At 40.5% G+C, this 14,402-nt stretch overlaps 1 protein-coding gene and 1 long non-coding RNA gene across 4 annotated transcripts; both read right to left on the bottom strand.

The window, feature by feature from the left end:
- Nucleotides 1–3,493: 3,493 nt before the first annotated feature.
- On the bottom strand, nucleotides 3,494–5,836 carry LOC122056211 (endoglucanase 1-like). The gene is made up of 7 exons (XM_042618045.1): nucleotides 5,430–5,836; nucleotides 4,932–5,348; nucleotides 4,764–4,856; nucleotides 4,536–4,697; nucleotides 4,326–4,437; nucleotides 4,090–4,253; nucleotides 3,494–4,016 (listed from the first exon to the last, which is right to left on the bottom strand). The coding sequence occupies exons 1-7, from the start codon at nucleotides 5,751–5,753 to the stop codon at nucleotides 3,690–3,692; spliced, it is 1,599 nt and encodes a 532-aa protein (XP_042473979.1). The 5' UTR covers nucleotides 5,754–5,836; the 3' UTR covers nucleotides 3,494–3,689.
- Nucleotides 5,837–10,460: 4,624 nt separating this feature from the next.
- Nucleotides 10,461–13,431, bottom strand: LOC121968147. 3 transcript variants are annotated; one of them, XR_006107962.1, is made up of 8 exons: nucleotides 13,176–13,431; nucleotides 12,984–13,086; nucleotides 12,676–12,735; nucleotides 12,551–12,593; nucleotides 12,406–12,473; nucleotides 11,906–11,982; nucleotides 10,952–11,021; nucleotides 10,461–10,787 (listed from the first exon to the last, which is right to left on the bottom strand). It is a non-coding gene; the product is annotated as an uncharacterized LOC121968147 (long non-coding RNA). The 3 variants fall into 3 exon arrangements; XR_006107961.1 differs by having other exon boundaries at nucleotides 12,406–12,593; XR_006107963.1 differs by having other exon boundaries at nucleotides 11,906–12,593.
- Nucleotides 13,432–14,402: the final 971 nt, after the last annotated feature.

Below are 14,402 nucleotides of genomic sequence, written 5' to 3'. Positions count from 1 at the left end.
TCTTGCCTTTGATCCGCCTCTTGACTTGGAAAGCTTCCAAGATCCTTCAAGAACTGGCGATCTGATCTTTGAGAGCGCTGTGGAGGAGTTGGCGAGAGATCTGGAGTGAATCGGTCAGCCATCGCACGCCTGCAGCTTAAATCGACGCCAACGGTCGGAACCCGATCGATTCAAATGTTCCCAATCGATCGGGGAGGCTTTGGATCGATCCACGGATCGATCCAGAGCGCCTCTGTGCTCTAGGAAAAACGCCTGGATCGATCCACGGATCGATCCAGCGCTTATCGCGCGAAGCAGCCGCGTCCCAATCGATCCACTGATCGATTGGGACATCTGGATCGATCCAGAGGCTTTCTGTTCGCTGGGAAAAGCCTGGATCGATCCACTGATCGATCCAGCTCCTGGATCGATCCCCTGATCGATCCAGCACTTGGTTTTTGCCCAAAACCAAGTTCCAAGACTCCCAAACCAACATCCGGTCATCCTTGACCTGTTGGTACATCATGCCTAGCATCTGGTCACTCCCTTGACCTGCCAGGACTTCCCACCAAGTGTCCGGTCAATTCCTTTGACCCACTTGGACTTTTCTCGTCATGCCAAGTATCCGGTCACTCCCTTGACCTACTTGGACTTCCATCAGATGTCTGGTCAATCCCTTTGACCTATCTGTATTTCCTCGTGCCAAGTATCCAGTCAATCCTTTGACCTACTTGGACTTCCCAACACCAGATGTCCGATCATCCTTGATCCATCTGGATTTTCCCTTGCCTGGCTTCACTCACCAGGACTTTCACCTAGCTTCACTCACTAGGGTTTTCCATCTGCCTAGCTTCACTCACTAGGACTTTCACCTGGCTTCACTCACCAGGACTTTCACCTAGCTTCACTCACTAGGGTTTTCCATCTGCCTAGCTTCACTCACTAGGTCTTTCACCTGGCTTCACTCACCAGGACTTTCACCTAGCTTCACTCACTAGGGTTTTCCATCTGCCTAGCTTCACTCACTAGGTCTTTCACCTGGCTTCACTTACCAGGACTTTCACCTAGCTTCACTCACTAGGGTTTTCCATCTGCCTAGCTTCACTCACTAGGTCTTTCACCTGGCTTCACTCACCAGGACTTTCACCTAGCTTCACTCACTAGGGTTTTCCATCTGCCTAGCTTCACTCACTAGGTCTTTCACCTGGCTTCACTCACCAGGACTTTCACCTTCTGCCTAACATCCCAGTTAGGACTTCCCAGTCAAGTATTCGGTCAACCTTGACCTACTTGACTCTTCTTCAATTAACATCTTATTGTCAAACATCTAAACTCAAACCAAGACTCAGCTTGGTCAACCAGGTCAACCTTGACCTGAGGGATGTTGCACCAACACCCATATCGTTGAATGGTGTGTGGAGCAATGCCCTGTGATACGTGATTAAGGAGGACGGCATGGGCGGAAAGCTGATCAGCTGTGTCAATGCTTGCATGAAGCCTACCGAAGGAGGAATTGGTTGGAACTCAGTTGGGGCTTCCACTCGAGCCCCTCATTTGTTGTGAGGCCCGTCATTGATGCAGTCGGGTCATGTGGTAGAGGACCCCTCAACCGCTGCTTGTTGTTGCTATATTAACTTTTGTGCTCGGGTTGTTATTAGCAGCTCCAAGTCTTCGTATGATAAAGTGACGGTGGTGAGTCATTCAACCTCTTCATCTCCGCGTTTTAGATGCAGGTAGAGTTCCCACAGATGATACTAAATATGATCCTATCTGAAATTAGTGGAGGTGGCATATCAGGTATGCGGCCCTGATGTTAATTGCGTGAAGACTCTAAGCTGGCAAAAAATGACTCCAAGCCACCCTACATGTCAAGAAGAACATCAACAATCGGACCAGAGAGGGGGTACTCGGCGTAGGCAATCCGACACTCAAGTTAATGATCGATCAAAGCTGTAAATAGTAGATGAACAGTGGATGCGTAATATAGCTTATGTATAGCATTTGCGTAATGTAAGCATACCTGCGCATGTAAATACAACCCCCCTTGTATAGTGTTAATGTTTGTCTATGCATGAATCTCAAAGTATTTTCAAAAAAGGACAAATCATAAAAATGCTCTGGCATCTTTTCCAAAATGGATCCGCAATCTCTGTATTTGGCAGAGTTGAAGCTTCTAGAGTATAACTTGTATATAAAATATCCTCTGTCATCCGTGGCATGATAAGTGTGAAGTATATAAGATTTTCATCATGTTTTGCACTACATTCAACCCACTTTGCATGCATAATTCGAGGTAACTTGATTATATGCTTCATTTTCATATTTTATTGTTCCTAGATATTACTCTCGTTTATTATGAATGACAGGAATGAAGATTGGAATGAAACGGGGAGCAAAAGACCAAGGTAAGGAGCCCTGCCTTGCCATGGCTTGCCCTGCATGGGCGGCACTGGCCAACACCACGGCCCATGGTAGGCTCTACCGCCATGCCACGAGCAGTCGTGGCCAGCGCCACAACCCATGGCAGACTCTGCCGCCACGCCATGGCTTGGTTGTAGCCAGCGCCACCACCTATGGTAGACTCGGCCGCCACACAACGGGTACCCATGGCCCCAGGATCTGAACGTGCAACGCCTTGCCATGGGTGGTCCTGCCCAGTGGCATAGCCCATGGTGAGCAACCAACCCCAACAACTATAAATGGTGATTCATTAATCAAAATCGGGGAGCTGGATTTGTGGTCATCCAAGGACACCAAGGCGGCAAAGAATGAGTCTTTAAAGTCATTCTGAAGTCATCCATGCACCAAGGTGCCAGCAGGAGCATCTAGGAGAAGGATTCTTCAAGCAATCTAAGCATTTTCTTTCTCTTCCCTGTTTTCTCTGATTTCAAAAGTGCATGTTTACTGATTGTAACCCATTAATTATGGGGTAATTTGCTGGATTCTAGGGTTAGGAAGTAATTCCTATATGATGTAAATACTTTGCTTTGATCTATGCATGTTTTCTATCTTGTTTCTATGATATGTTGGATTGTGGTCCAGATCTATTGTTTTAACACAACCTCGAAGTAAAAAGTACGAGATTCGTATTCCACGAGGGTTTGAGGATAAATCGAAAGGAGAACTCAACCTTCTGACCCATAGACAATTGAGACGCGGAGAGTCGAATACTAAAGTGCAACCTAGATTTCACCGAGGAACCCTAGGAAATCATATAATTTAATGGATCATACCTAATACAATCGACGGTTAGGATTGATATGTCATTGTAGAAGTAAAAGTTCACATCATATACCTTAGGATTGTCTACCTACACGAGCCAATATTTAGGTAACCACTTGGCCGAAGAAATTGATCATACTATCCTCGAATGTTGACCTTTCCTTGATTTTAACCACCATATCAACTGACCTCTTAAATTTTGACCCGACTCAAAAGCCCTATCTTGTTCACCGCATCATTACCCAAACTCAAATTTAAATCATTTTGAATTATAATTCAATTTTACTGAGAATTAAGATTCAAACAGCTCGAATTCCTATTTTATTTGGAATTGGGTTATGATCATTTATATATATTTTTTTCTTCGAATATGATATATATTTTTGAAACTCAAATATAAATATTAATATTTTCATACTTTGGTTCGCACCCAATCATGACACACGCCCGATCGGGGGATCGTCCCTACTTCACGATGCTGCATCGAATCACATCGGCGTCCCCGCGAAGAACGCCAGCGCGCCCACCATCGGCGCGTTGATGTACGTCGCCGGCTCGGACTGCTGGTAGTTGTTCCGGTCGTCGGCGAAGTTGTCCTGGCCGTCGGGGCCGCCGACCACGGCGCCGACGAGTACGTTGGGGTTGGCCGCCGCCGAGTACAGGTACTGGAATCCACCGTCGCAGCCGATCCGACCGGGGTGAGCGCGCACAGATGGCAACGACGAGCCCCGGTGGTGGACGTGCTGCGGGTACCGGCCGCCGAAGCCCACCATGTACGACATCCTCGCCGGATTGTTGCCAAGTATGTAATCCACCTGCCATCCATCATCGCTCCACATAAGCTGTGCATTTCTTTATCAGAATTGGCATGAAAACCTCCTTACTCACCTGTTTCTTAGCGATCGAGATGAGATTTGCAGCGTTGACCTTTGTCGGGCCGCAGGCCACCGATCCGCCATTGGTGTTGAGGTACTTGGCGTAGGTCAGAAGGAGGAACGAAGCGGACGTTACATACTGCAGGTTGCTGTCGCCCTCCTTGTACAGAAGCCCTCCTGCTTAATTATGTGGTTGCTTAATTAATTAGCAAGATGCTTAATCACTATTTAGTCGGTCAATGGAATTACCTGGCGTGTATTGAGCTTGGAAGCTACTTGATCCGGGAACCAAAGAGCAAATGTAGTTGTCAGAGTGTGCCTTGTACAATTGCAGCTCTCCGATCTTGTTCTGCAAAAACCCCTTTTCGAACAATTTCGAAGCAGATAAATCGATTAACACTTGCTTAAGCTTAATTATGTAGAAGAAAGCCACATGGTGCATGCGGTTTAAAATCATACCTTGGAGAGAAGAATCTTGGTGCCAACACGCTTGTCGTCCCAGCTGAAGGAGTAGTCGTCGTTCTCGGCTCCCAAAGTGTGGCCGTTCGACTCGATGTAGGACATGTAGGAGACGTCCTGCGACGCCTGGTGAAGCCATGAAGCTCCCCATAGAAGTTCATCCTGCGCAGTTTGATTCCCGTTCAGGGTGAATTAGGTTTAAATGACAGCTTATTTTAAATCTCTTACGTTGTAGCCGGAGTAGGAGCAGTAAAATGGGCACACGACTGAGCTAAGCGAATCGCTGTATGATCCCCTGTATTTATTGGCGAAATCGAACACCTGGATCGTTGTGCAAAGTGTTCACAAAACTATTCTGTGTGTTTAATCGATCGACAATGTAAGAGAATTAGTTACTTGTGTAGCAGTGCGAAGCAGCTTGGAGGAGTAAGCAGGGTCGGAGTTCTTGAAGACGATGGAAGCGGCGGCCAGCCCGGCGGCTGTCTCCGCCGCGACGTCGGAGCCTGGGTTTTGGCTCGTGACTTTGTAGACGTTGCGGGGCGTGTCCATGTCCTCCGGTCTCTCCCAGCAGTGGTGGTCCTGGTTCGGCTCCGCCACCTGCACGTACAGTGTGTCGGGAGCGGCGGTGGCGGCCTTGAGGAGGTAGTCGGTCCCCCAGCGGAGCGCAGCCTCGGCGTGCGCAAGCTGGCCTTGGCCCTGCATCAGCTCGCCGAACTCGATGATGCTCCACGCCAGCATCGTCGTCGTGAAGGCCATCGGAAGGCCGAACTTTATGTTGTCGCCGGCGTCGTAGTACCCGCCCACCAAATCCACCTGTCAGACCACCGAATATGATCTTAAGCAATCGATTACTCTACAGGCCATTTACATGAATCTTAAGCAAGGTGGTGGTACATTGCAAGAGGAGCCGTCGGAGAGAGCGGAGTCCCCGCGCCAAGTGACGCGCTGATCGGCCGGGAGCTTGCCGGAGCGCTGGCCCTCAAAGAAGAGGATGGACTTGGCAAGTGCGCCACCGTAGTTGAAGGCCGAAGCAGAGGAAGCGGAATGCAACAAGCAGAGACACACTAGCCCAGTAAAGAACAAACCTCCGGTCTCCATGATCGATCTCCTCCTCTCCTTGATTGGTTTGTGGAGATGTGGCGGTGAGAATTTATAGGGCGAGGAAGAAGGGTACGTGGTGGTTGGTCGTTGGAAGCAATACGACGGAAAGGATGGCATGCGGCGAGGGAGGTGTTCTTGCTCATGGTCACGGGATTAGCTGCGTGAAAACGAAAACGTAGATTGAACCACGCATTAATTTATTGCAAAAAAACAGGCTCTAAAATGGCTAATAAAGAATCAAAGATCCTCATCCTTTCACTAGATTAAGATACTCTAATTCTATCAATCGTTCTTTCATGCATGGTGATCGAAGTCAACATTGCTCTCTGAAGGTTAATTCAATGAATAAACAGTGTAAATTTGCAGACAAAATGGTCACACAAAATGGCGTTAAGAACGGGCGCCGAACGCCGTAATTTGAGGTGCTGGCAATGATAATAACATATAAATAATCATGCAGAGAAAAGCTTCTCGCCTTCTCAGTCAATTTGTCTTTCTACTTCCTTCATCTTGATTTGTCTCGTAGTAGTAAGTCACGGACGAATAGGTGGACCAATTCACGTGCCAAAGCCAAAGAAATGCGTACGCACAAAGTTAGAATTTCTATCTCATATATCCTTCAAGCTTATCTCTCTACACACACAGTATGTTTGATTTGTGCATGCAGTCGATGTATATGATGATTTGAGGGGCGTTGGGGAGGCATTGGATTCCATGTGGTTTGCTGGGTGTCACAGGTTCCCAATGCGCTGCGTTGTTGGCCCGTGACGAGCAAAGCGCCGCTGGGCATGCGCCTTCGTGTGAGTCAAGTCTAATGGAACACTGAGAACAGAGAACTTGTAGAATGTATCAATGTAGATGGAGGAGCTATTAGGTTGGAGTCAGGTGGGGAAGGGGTGTGTCCCCACAAAGGGTTTAGGGTATAAAATTTAAAATTTAGGGTTTAAGATTTAGAATGTGTCTTATACATGTTGTATGAGTGATTCACTCAATCTATTAGGCGATCCAAACTGTTTTAAATCTCTTCATTCGAGTATTTTTAAAACGATCCAAGGAATAACTTGCAGAACAACAATTTCATAAAGAATTATATTTAGCTGCGATGACGCTGCTATTGTACCATTATTACCAGGTTGCATGGACCATGAGAAACGGAACGTATCGTGCAAGATTACTCTCCACTCTCCGGGGTTTTGCTGCCTTCATGGATTGAAAATCTTGCACTATTTTTTGCCAAATAGTTTTCTTGTCGATCGATTGATGATTCTAATAGTCTGGCAAGTGCTGAAAAGATCAGTATTCTGGTTCTGTTGAATAATATTCTCCATAATCGCTTTATAAATTAGGTTAACCAGGCTCCCCCAATCTTGCTCAAGATGCATATGCTCTACTGCACCATCCATCTTGATCTTAAACGGCACAGTTGTCAATGATGATATCCAAATCTTGATTTGTAGATTGCACAGTGAACTCTCAAAATTGCAATCCATTTCCATTTGGTTTTTGTCCGCTGAATGTTTCCTTATTTTCATCTTTGATATGGTGCAGAAAGTTAGCGTCATTTGGCATTGTGAAGTCAAAAGTCAAATTGAGTTGGAAGTCAAAGTCAAGATGAACTAAGGTTAAATAAGATAAGCTCGGATCAAATCAAGCCAAGCTCGGTGGTACTCAAATGAGTTCGGGTCAAGGCAGCTCCTGATAGAAGACCTTAGTCAATTCCGTCCAAGTCGCATCCAAGTTTGGTCCGTCCAAATTGAAATTGATTTGGTAGTTACTGAAGCACCAAGGGACATGATTGTTGAAGCGTTGAGAATCAAGAGAGGTGTTTCTTGACAAGGAAAAGAAGAGGGGTGCCCTTTGAGAATCAAGATCATCCTTTCACTTTCTATTTCAAGTTAACTAATTGCAGCATCAAGGCAATCAATCTCATAACTCATATTCTCTTACTCTTCTCCATTCGTTTTCTCCATCTTTTCTCTGAGATCTAACTTTAATGTTAGGAGGGGCCTTGCTAAGATTTGTCTTGGCCCCCTTCTAACATCGTAAGTCTTTGCGGACTTCTGTGATACTCGATGTTAAAAGCTCGACTGGAAGGAAGCCTGACCTAAAGAAAGTCAGTTAGTTGAAACCCGACCTGAAGGAAACCTGACCTAAAGAAAGTCGGTCAGTTGAAGCCCGATCTAAAGGAAGTTAGTCAGTTGAAGCCCAACTTGATTTGTATCCAGTCAATCAAAATTACTTGATCGTAGTTACTTTACTGAGTATCCCTTGATTTTAGACTTAATCGCATCTAATGATATTCATCTCTGTTGATGCAATCGTCCTTGGATCAAGATTGACTAGTTTGACTAAGCTCAGATTAAGTTTAAGTTTTGATGTTTGACAATATATAAAAGAATTCAAGTAAGTCAAGAGAGGACCAGATACTTGACTTGTGAAAATCCTAACTGAGGTTAGGTAAGGAAAAATCCTAACTAAAGGTTAGGAAATAGAAAGTTCTAACTGGAGGTTAGACAATGGAAAGTCCTAAGAGAAGGTTAAATATATCAAAATGGGTCAAAGAGAACTAGATACTTGGTGAAGAAGCCCTAATAGGTTAAGGATGATTCAATGTTAGCCAACGGAAGTCTTAGTAAGTTGACGCCAACTAGATACCAAGCAAGATGTGATTTCAGCCTTGGAAAGGTTGAAATTAGGGTTAATAATTGATTGCCAGGAGTAGAATCGATTGACAAGTCCTAAACTCAAAATTCCAAGTTTGGTGCTCAAATTGATTGATCTGATTGATTGAGCAGTGCTAATCGATTGAGGCAATCAATTAGTAGCTCATTTTGAAGAGCATAGTAGGGTTCAGAATCGATTGGTAAATCGATTACGCAAAAGCTAATCGATTAAGGCAATTGATTGACTGTGTTTTCGTGAGAGAACAGAAGGCTATGAAATCGATTGGGACAATTGTTTGGGAGTATTTTTCACGAAAACAAAAAACTTCTAAATTGATTAAGTAAATCAATTAAAAGCTTTCAATCGATTGGTATGTACTCATCAATCGATTAGTATGACTCATCAATCAATTGGATAAGCAAAAAAGAGTCGTTCTTTAGATTTTGAAAGGTCAATCTAACGTGGAAATCAATTGGGGATAAGATATTTTCCAACCTGAAAGCAGCCCTAGAAAAGGGGTTCTCATGAACATTTTGAGTTGTTGGTTCTTAAGTGTTTTGGAGAAGAAGTGTTGGTGTATTTCCCACTACAAAAGACATTTTAAAGCTACGAGCAAGCATTCAAAGTAAGGTTTTCAATTGTAAAGTGTTATTGCTTTTATTTTCATTTGTGTTTTGTATTGTTTGCTCTTGTTCTTGTAAGAATATATTATACGAGGCTTCTCTGCCTCCAGAAAATTTCTGAGAATGAGAGATTTCTTAGTGGATATGATCGTTAAGAGTGAACTCTTAGATTAGTCATCTCAAGAAGGTGAATATCAAGTAAAATCGAAGAAGTTAGAGTCGTGCTTATTTTGCTTCAAATTTCTACTGTCATTCAAATTCAAAGAAGCGAAGTGCATCTAGCTCAGACAAGTCCTAACAAGTGGTATCAGAGCAAGATCATTCTTCACCGGACTAATCGCCGAAAGGTAGAGGAAGGAAAAGAAGTTGAAGTTTTGAGCCATCAAAATATTAGTCAAAGGACAAATCATCAACGGAGCTCAATTTCAAAATGGATTCGGATATGACATCTAAGCTACCTTTCAAATTGGGAGGATTCGACCAATGGAAGGCTAAGGTTGAGAGTTTATTTATAATAAGCATAGAACAATAGTTTGCTCTAATGGAGAGATTTGAAACTCTAATTGATAGCAAAGGAAAACTCCTCAAGAAGAAGAAGTTGACCGAAAAGTAACTCTAAAAATTCAAGATAAATGACAATATGACCAAAATTTTAATTAATTTAGTTCCTAATGATATCTTGCGTAAATTAGGAGATTACAAAAGTGTAAACGAATTATGGAGCAAAATGGCCAAGCTTCATGAACATCCCTCCTCAACGCCAAGCAAAGAATTTCAAAGAGGCATACTCTTTGGCTCAAGAACATGATGATTCGGAGGTTGAGAGATGCTCAACTTTCGAGGAGGATATTGAAAAGGCATTCACCTCAAGGGATGAGGGAGAGAGCTCATTGACATAGGAATGAGAAGCAGTCTCAACTTACGAATTCAATGAAGACGAAGTGTTCCACCTCTACAAGTCAAGTGAGCACAAGTCATGAAGGTATAATTATTTTAATTTACACTACAACAAAAAAAATACTAAAAGACTCTATGATCCATAAAAACACTGGTAAATCGACACATTGAGAAAAATAAAATACTAAAAAATAATGATTAAAAATTATTATCTTTTCCTTAAACCAACAATAGTTTTTCATTATTATGTTTCAAATGCAAAACAATGAATTATAACTATTGTCTTTTCCTTAAAACAAATGAATTATAACTAGTGTCTTTTCCTTTAAACAACAATGATTTTTTATCATTATGTTTTAAATGAAAAGATAATAGATTATAACCGTTATCTTTGAACGCAAACTATTTTTTTCAACAAGTCAATTTACCAATATTTTTTGGGTCATAGATAACAATTGTCATTTGTATTGAAAAGAATAATAAATCATTGTTATTTTAACCTTTGTGTTTTTAACCATTGTTTCTCAACCCATAGAATAATAAACCATTCAAAATTTGAATACCTTACTAGATTAATATACATCATACAACAGTATCAAAAAGAATTGTAGAAAACAAAACTATGTGAGCCAAAGCAATATGAAGTACAAGCAATATATACAACACTTGTAGCAAAACAATATACATCATCCCATTTTAAATGATCACCCTTAAAAATATATATACAATACTTGTAACAAACTAACTACACACCTACACTGTGATGAACGAGCTAGTTGCAAAAAAAGAAGGCTCACTAAACCAAAAGAGTTATGAATAACCAAAACACTTGTAACTTACAACACCTAACTAAAAGAATTATGAATACCTATATTTTCTACTCATTAGATATGTTGTCTTGTATGTATTCCGTCCACTCCGACCATACTTTAGAAATTTCCTTTGCATCTATCACAGCCTTTGCGAACTGCATGTGAATAAATGAGTGAAAATATAAACTACTGTACACTTTGAGTATCACGTGATCATTAATTGCATAAATCATTTTAAAAAAGGTTTCAATAAGAAAATTTAAAAATATGTCTAATATTTCTATTGGCCACAGCATATCCTTGTCAATAGATGTGGCACCTTCAATTATATCTCTTATATATTGCAAGCCGAAATAACCGCGCTGGGCTCCATCTGATTGAAGGAGAGCCTGTGTGGCAAAAAATGACTGTAGCAAGTTAATAACTTAATTGCAATAACAACCAATGTGCTAGCAATGTAATAACATATTGAAGGTGCTTCGTATATGCAACTTTTGGAAACACAATGGAAACGTATAAGGACAAATTAAACTGTAACAGAATCAAATCCTTATCTTGCTAAGTTGACTTAACGTGTCTAATGGCAACAGACTTGGGAGAAGAATGACTGTTAAATTTAGAGCTAGAAGATCTATCATCGTTTGTTAGCTCTATGACATATGACACAGAAAATGAACCACAGAAGACCATATGATGATCTAGCATCATACGAAGTAGCAAGAAATGAATTAAAATGGTTTGTTATGCTGGCAATCAGAGCAAGAATGTGACTGACAAAGGCAAAGCATTACACCATAGATACTGCAGTAGACATTAATATTGACAACCAAATACTAGTAAATAGTCAACTAGCCATGACAAGGAAATCCTGTACGATAATTTTATGATGATTGACTAAAAATTACCTTCCTTAAGGAGGGCAAAAACAAATACAAGATTTTCAAAGAGGCAAAAGAGTATTTTTGAGGGCTAAATTCATATTTGCATGCACAAAAGATCAAATTGTGCATAAATAATCTACAATATGCAGCCTCATACAAACAGAAGAAGGAAAAATTTCTTTTCTTAACTTGTTGCTCATCACCAACAATCAATATAGCATTTCACAAAGAAACAATCTAGATATGAATTGAGAGGAAATAATGCAGAAACATAATTGAACATGAATTGGCTGAGAAAAGTCTCCTTAAGGTGGCTTGTATACTGAGGCATACAAATCGCATACAAATCATGTTGCAAAAGAAAATAGAGGTTTAGAAAATGACACACATACCAGGACAAAGTTAACCATGGTTGAATCTCATGGTGTTTTTTTGGAAAGGTTGAACCAAGCAATTGCGAAGAAACAACCTGAACAAATAATATAGAGGATTACCTCAAGCTTTGGAACATAATTGCAAGAACAAAGCTCATTCCTTACAGATTTAACATCATTACGTTTCTTTCAATAATGACATTTTTGCTCTTAGTTAGTGAAATACTGACAAGCTGTTAAATTAATCTAAATATTTTTCTTGTAACTCCTTGATATATCTGAAAATTAGAACAAAGAAGAATAAGGATAAATAGTGTGAATCTCATCCCAACTCATCAGCAGCAATATACTCATGCAAGTAATTGTAACTTACGATTCTCAATGTTAATTCATTTACTTGTGTTTGTTTAGATATCAAACAGAGAAATATGAATGTATCAGACACACAAGCTTTTGCAGCTGAAGTAGCAAGAAACAAAACGGATATTTGGTAAATTTTGATGTTAGAGTTGCAGTACCAGTGTGAACCATCTATAAGACTAGAGCGATCTGCTCGGCAACCAAGTTGAGTTTGTAGAGGTCGATTCTTGTAGGTACCAGTCACAGTGAGAATATATGCGTATAACCAAACAATAGAAACCACAATAACCAACGCAAACCTACCAAGATCACTCTCCTTTCACTAGCTCATTGCATTTGGTAGATACTGCAGTAAAGATCTAATTCAGTTTGGGGAAGAACATACACAATACTGCAATGAAAATTCAGTCATATATAAGTGAAATTACCAGCACGAAGATCACTAGGAGAATAATTGTTGGAAGCCCAATTTCAATGCAATTGGAAACCTAATAGAACAGAAAGGAAAAAACCAAGCACAAGCAAAGTATTATGATGCATAGAACACAAACTCAAGTAAAAAGATAGCAAATGAAAAGTACTCATGGTGGGAAATCTAAAGTAGAGAAGGTCGAGAGATGATAGGGTTACGATAGGAACCACAGCAAAGAGGGCTTAGAAATCTAACCGATGAGAAGAGATTGAGAAGGAAATAGCAAGAAAAGTAAGCCCTTTGTGAGAAGTGAAGAGGAAGAACCTTAAAAAAAAATCCTCCAGACACCGAAGAACCCTACGGTTATCTGGAAGCAGTAGGTGGCGATGTATGTCCCTTGAATCGACCTCATTGTGTGCACAAATCTCTGAAACCCCCAAAAAAAGTGGAAGGAAATCACACATTAGTTCACAGAACAAAAGGGGACGATGCAAAATCGAAGAAGCAATCGAAGACCTCGTAGGGGTCAATGAAGTAGGCGTAGTGCTTGCTGAGGATCATGGAGATGGTCGGGAGGAGATAGGTGTAGGAGCTGCCGATGACCGTCGACAAACGAGTTCCGACGTAGACCTGCATCAGCGTGTTAATGAACGAGACGAATAACAACGTCTAGATCACCTTGGCCTTCTCTTCCTACGGAGCATTCAAAACGTCTAGATCAATAGCAATAGTAAAATGCGAGGATAGCCGAATCTACTAAAAAATATCACACATTTCCACTGCCCATTAGCAGAAATTCACATTTTATGTGTTTCCGATTTTTTATGTGCTTTTTGAGGGTAAAAACACAATGATTATAATTTTATTGATAATAATTTATAATCATTATCTTATTATCATAATCGCTCAATGCCAACGATTTATGCATCGTTAATCTGAGTATTATAATTTAACTAAAATGACATCCATTGACAACGATTCATTGTATTATTGTCCTAACTGCTCTTAAGGTAAAAATAACTTTTAAAGATAATAATTTTGGAAAACAATTGTAAAGATGTTGTTGATTTAAAAAAAAACGTTCAACGACAATAGATGATGTAAAACGGTTGTCTTTTACATTATATGGGCACTCAAAAATCATTGTATTTTAAAAAAATCACAATGATTTTTTTTAAATCATTGTCTTTGTGGTGTTGTCTTTTAGTATTTTTGTTATAATGTTGTAAAAATAAAGACTATATAATGTGATTTGTGTGTAGGGAGAAAAGACACTATAAAAGTAAATGTCCTAATTTAACAAGAAAGAAAGTTCAAATGATACCCCATATGAAAGAAAAAACTAAAGAGGTTAAAACCTTGATACGAAAGAGCAAAGAACACATTATATGCTTCTTATGCAATGACAAAGGACATTATCAAAATTAATATCCAAAGAGGAGGTTTTCAAATAAAAATACGGGAGAAAACTCAAAATCAAGGGGGAGCTTACAAAAATAAAACTAATGTACTACTAGTTAATGATATTACTTTATATCATGGTAGCAAGTATATTAGAAATAAATTTTATAATTTTAATGCTTATTATCATTGATAACCTTAAATTTATCGTGAAATGAAAATCAAATAATAAAGTATAGAAAGCCCTTTCTACACTAATATAGCATAGGGAATGGCCCAGATCGTCTCTCAAAAGAAATGCAAACAGTGAATTCTAATCTTGAGCTTGAATTATTATTGATT

Source organism: Zingiber officinale, chromosome 3B (assembly GCF_018446385.1).
Source record: "Zingiber officinale cultivar Zhangliang chromosome 3B, Zo_v1.1, whole genome shotgun sequence".
Taxonomy (NCBI): Eukaryota; Viridiplantae; Streptophyta; class Magnoliopsida; order Zingiberales; family Zingiberaceae; genus Zingiber; species Zingiber officinale.
This window is presented reverse-complemented; position numbering and strand designations above follow the sequence as displayed.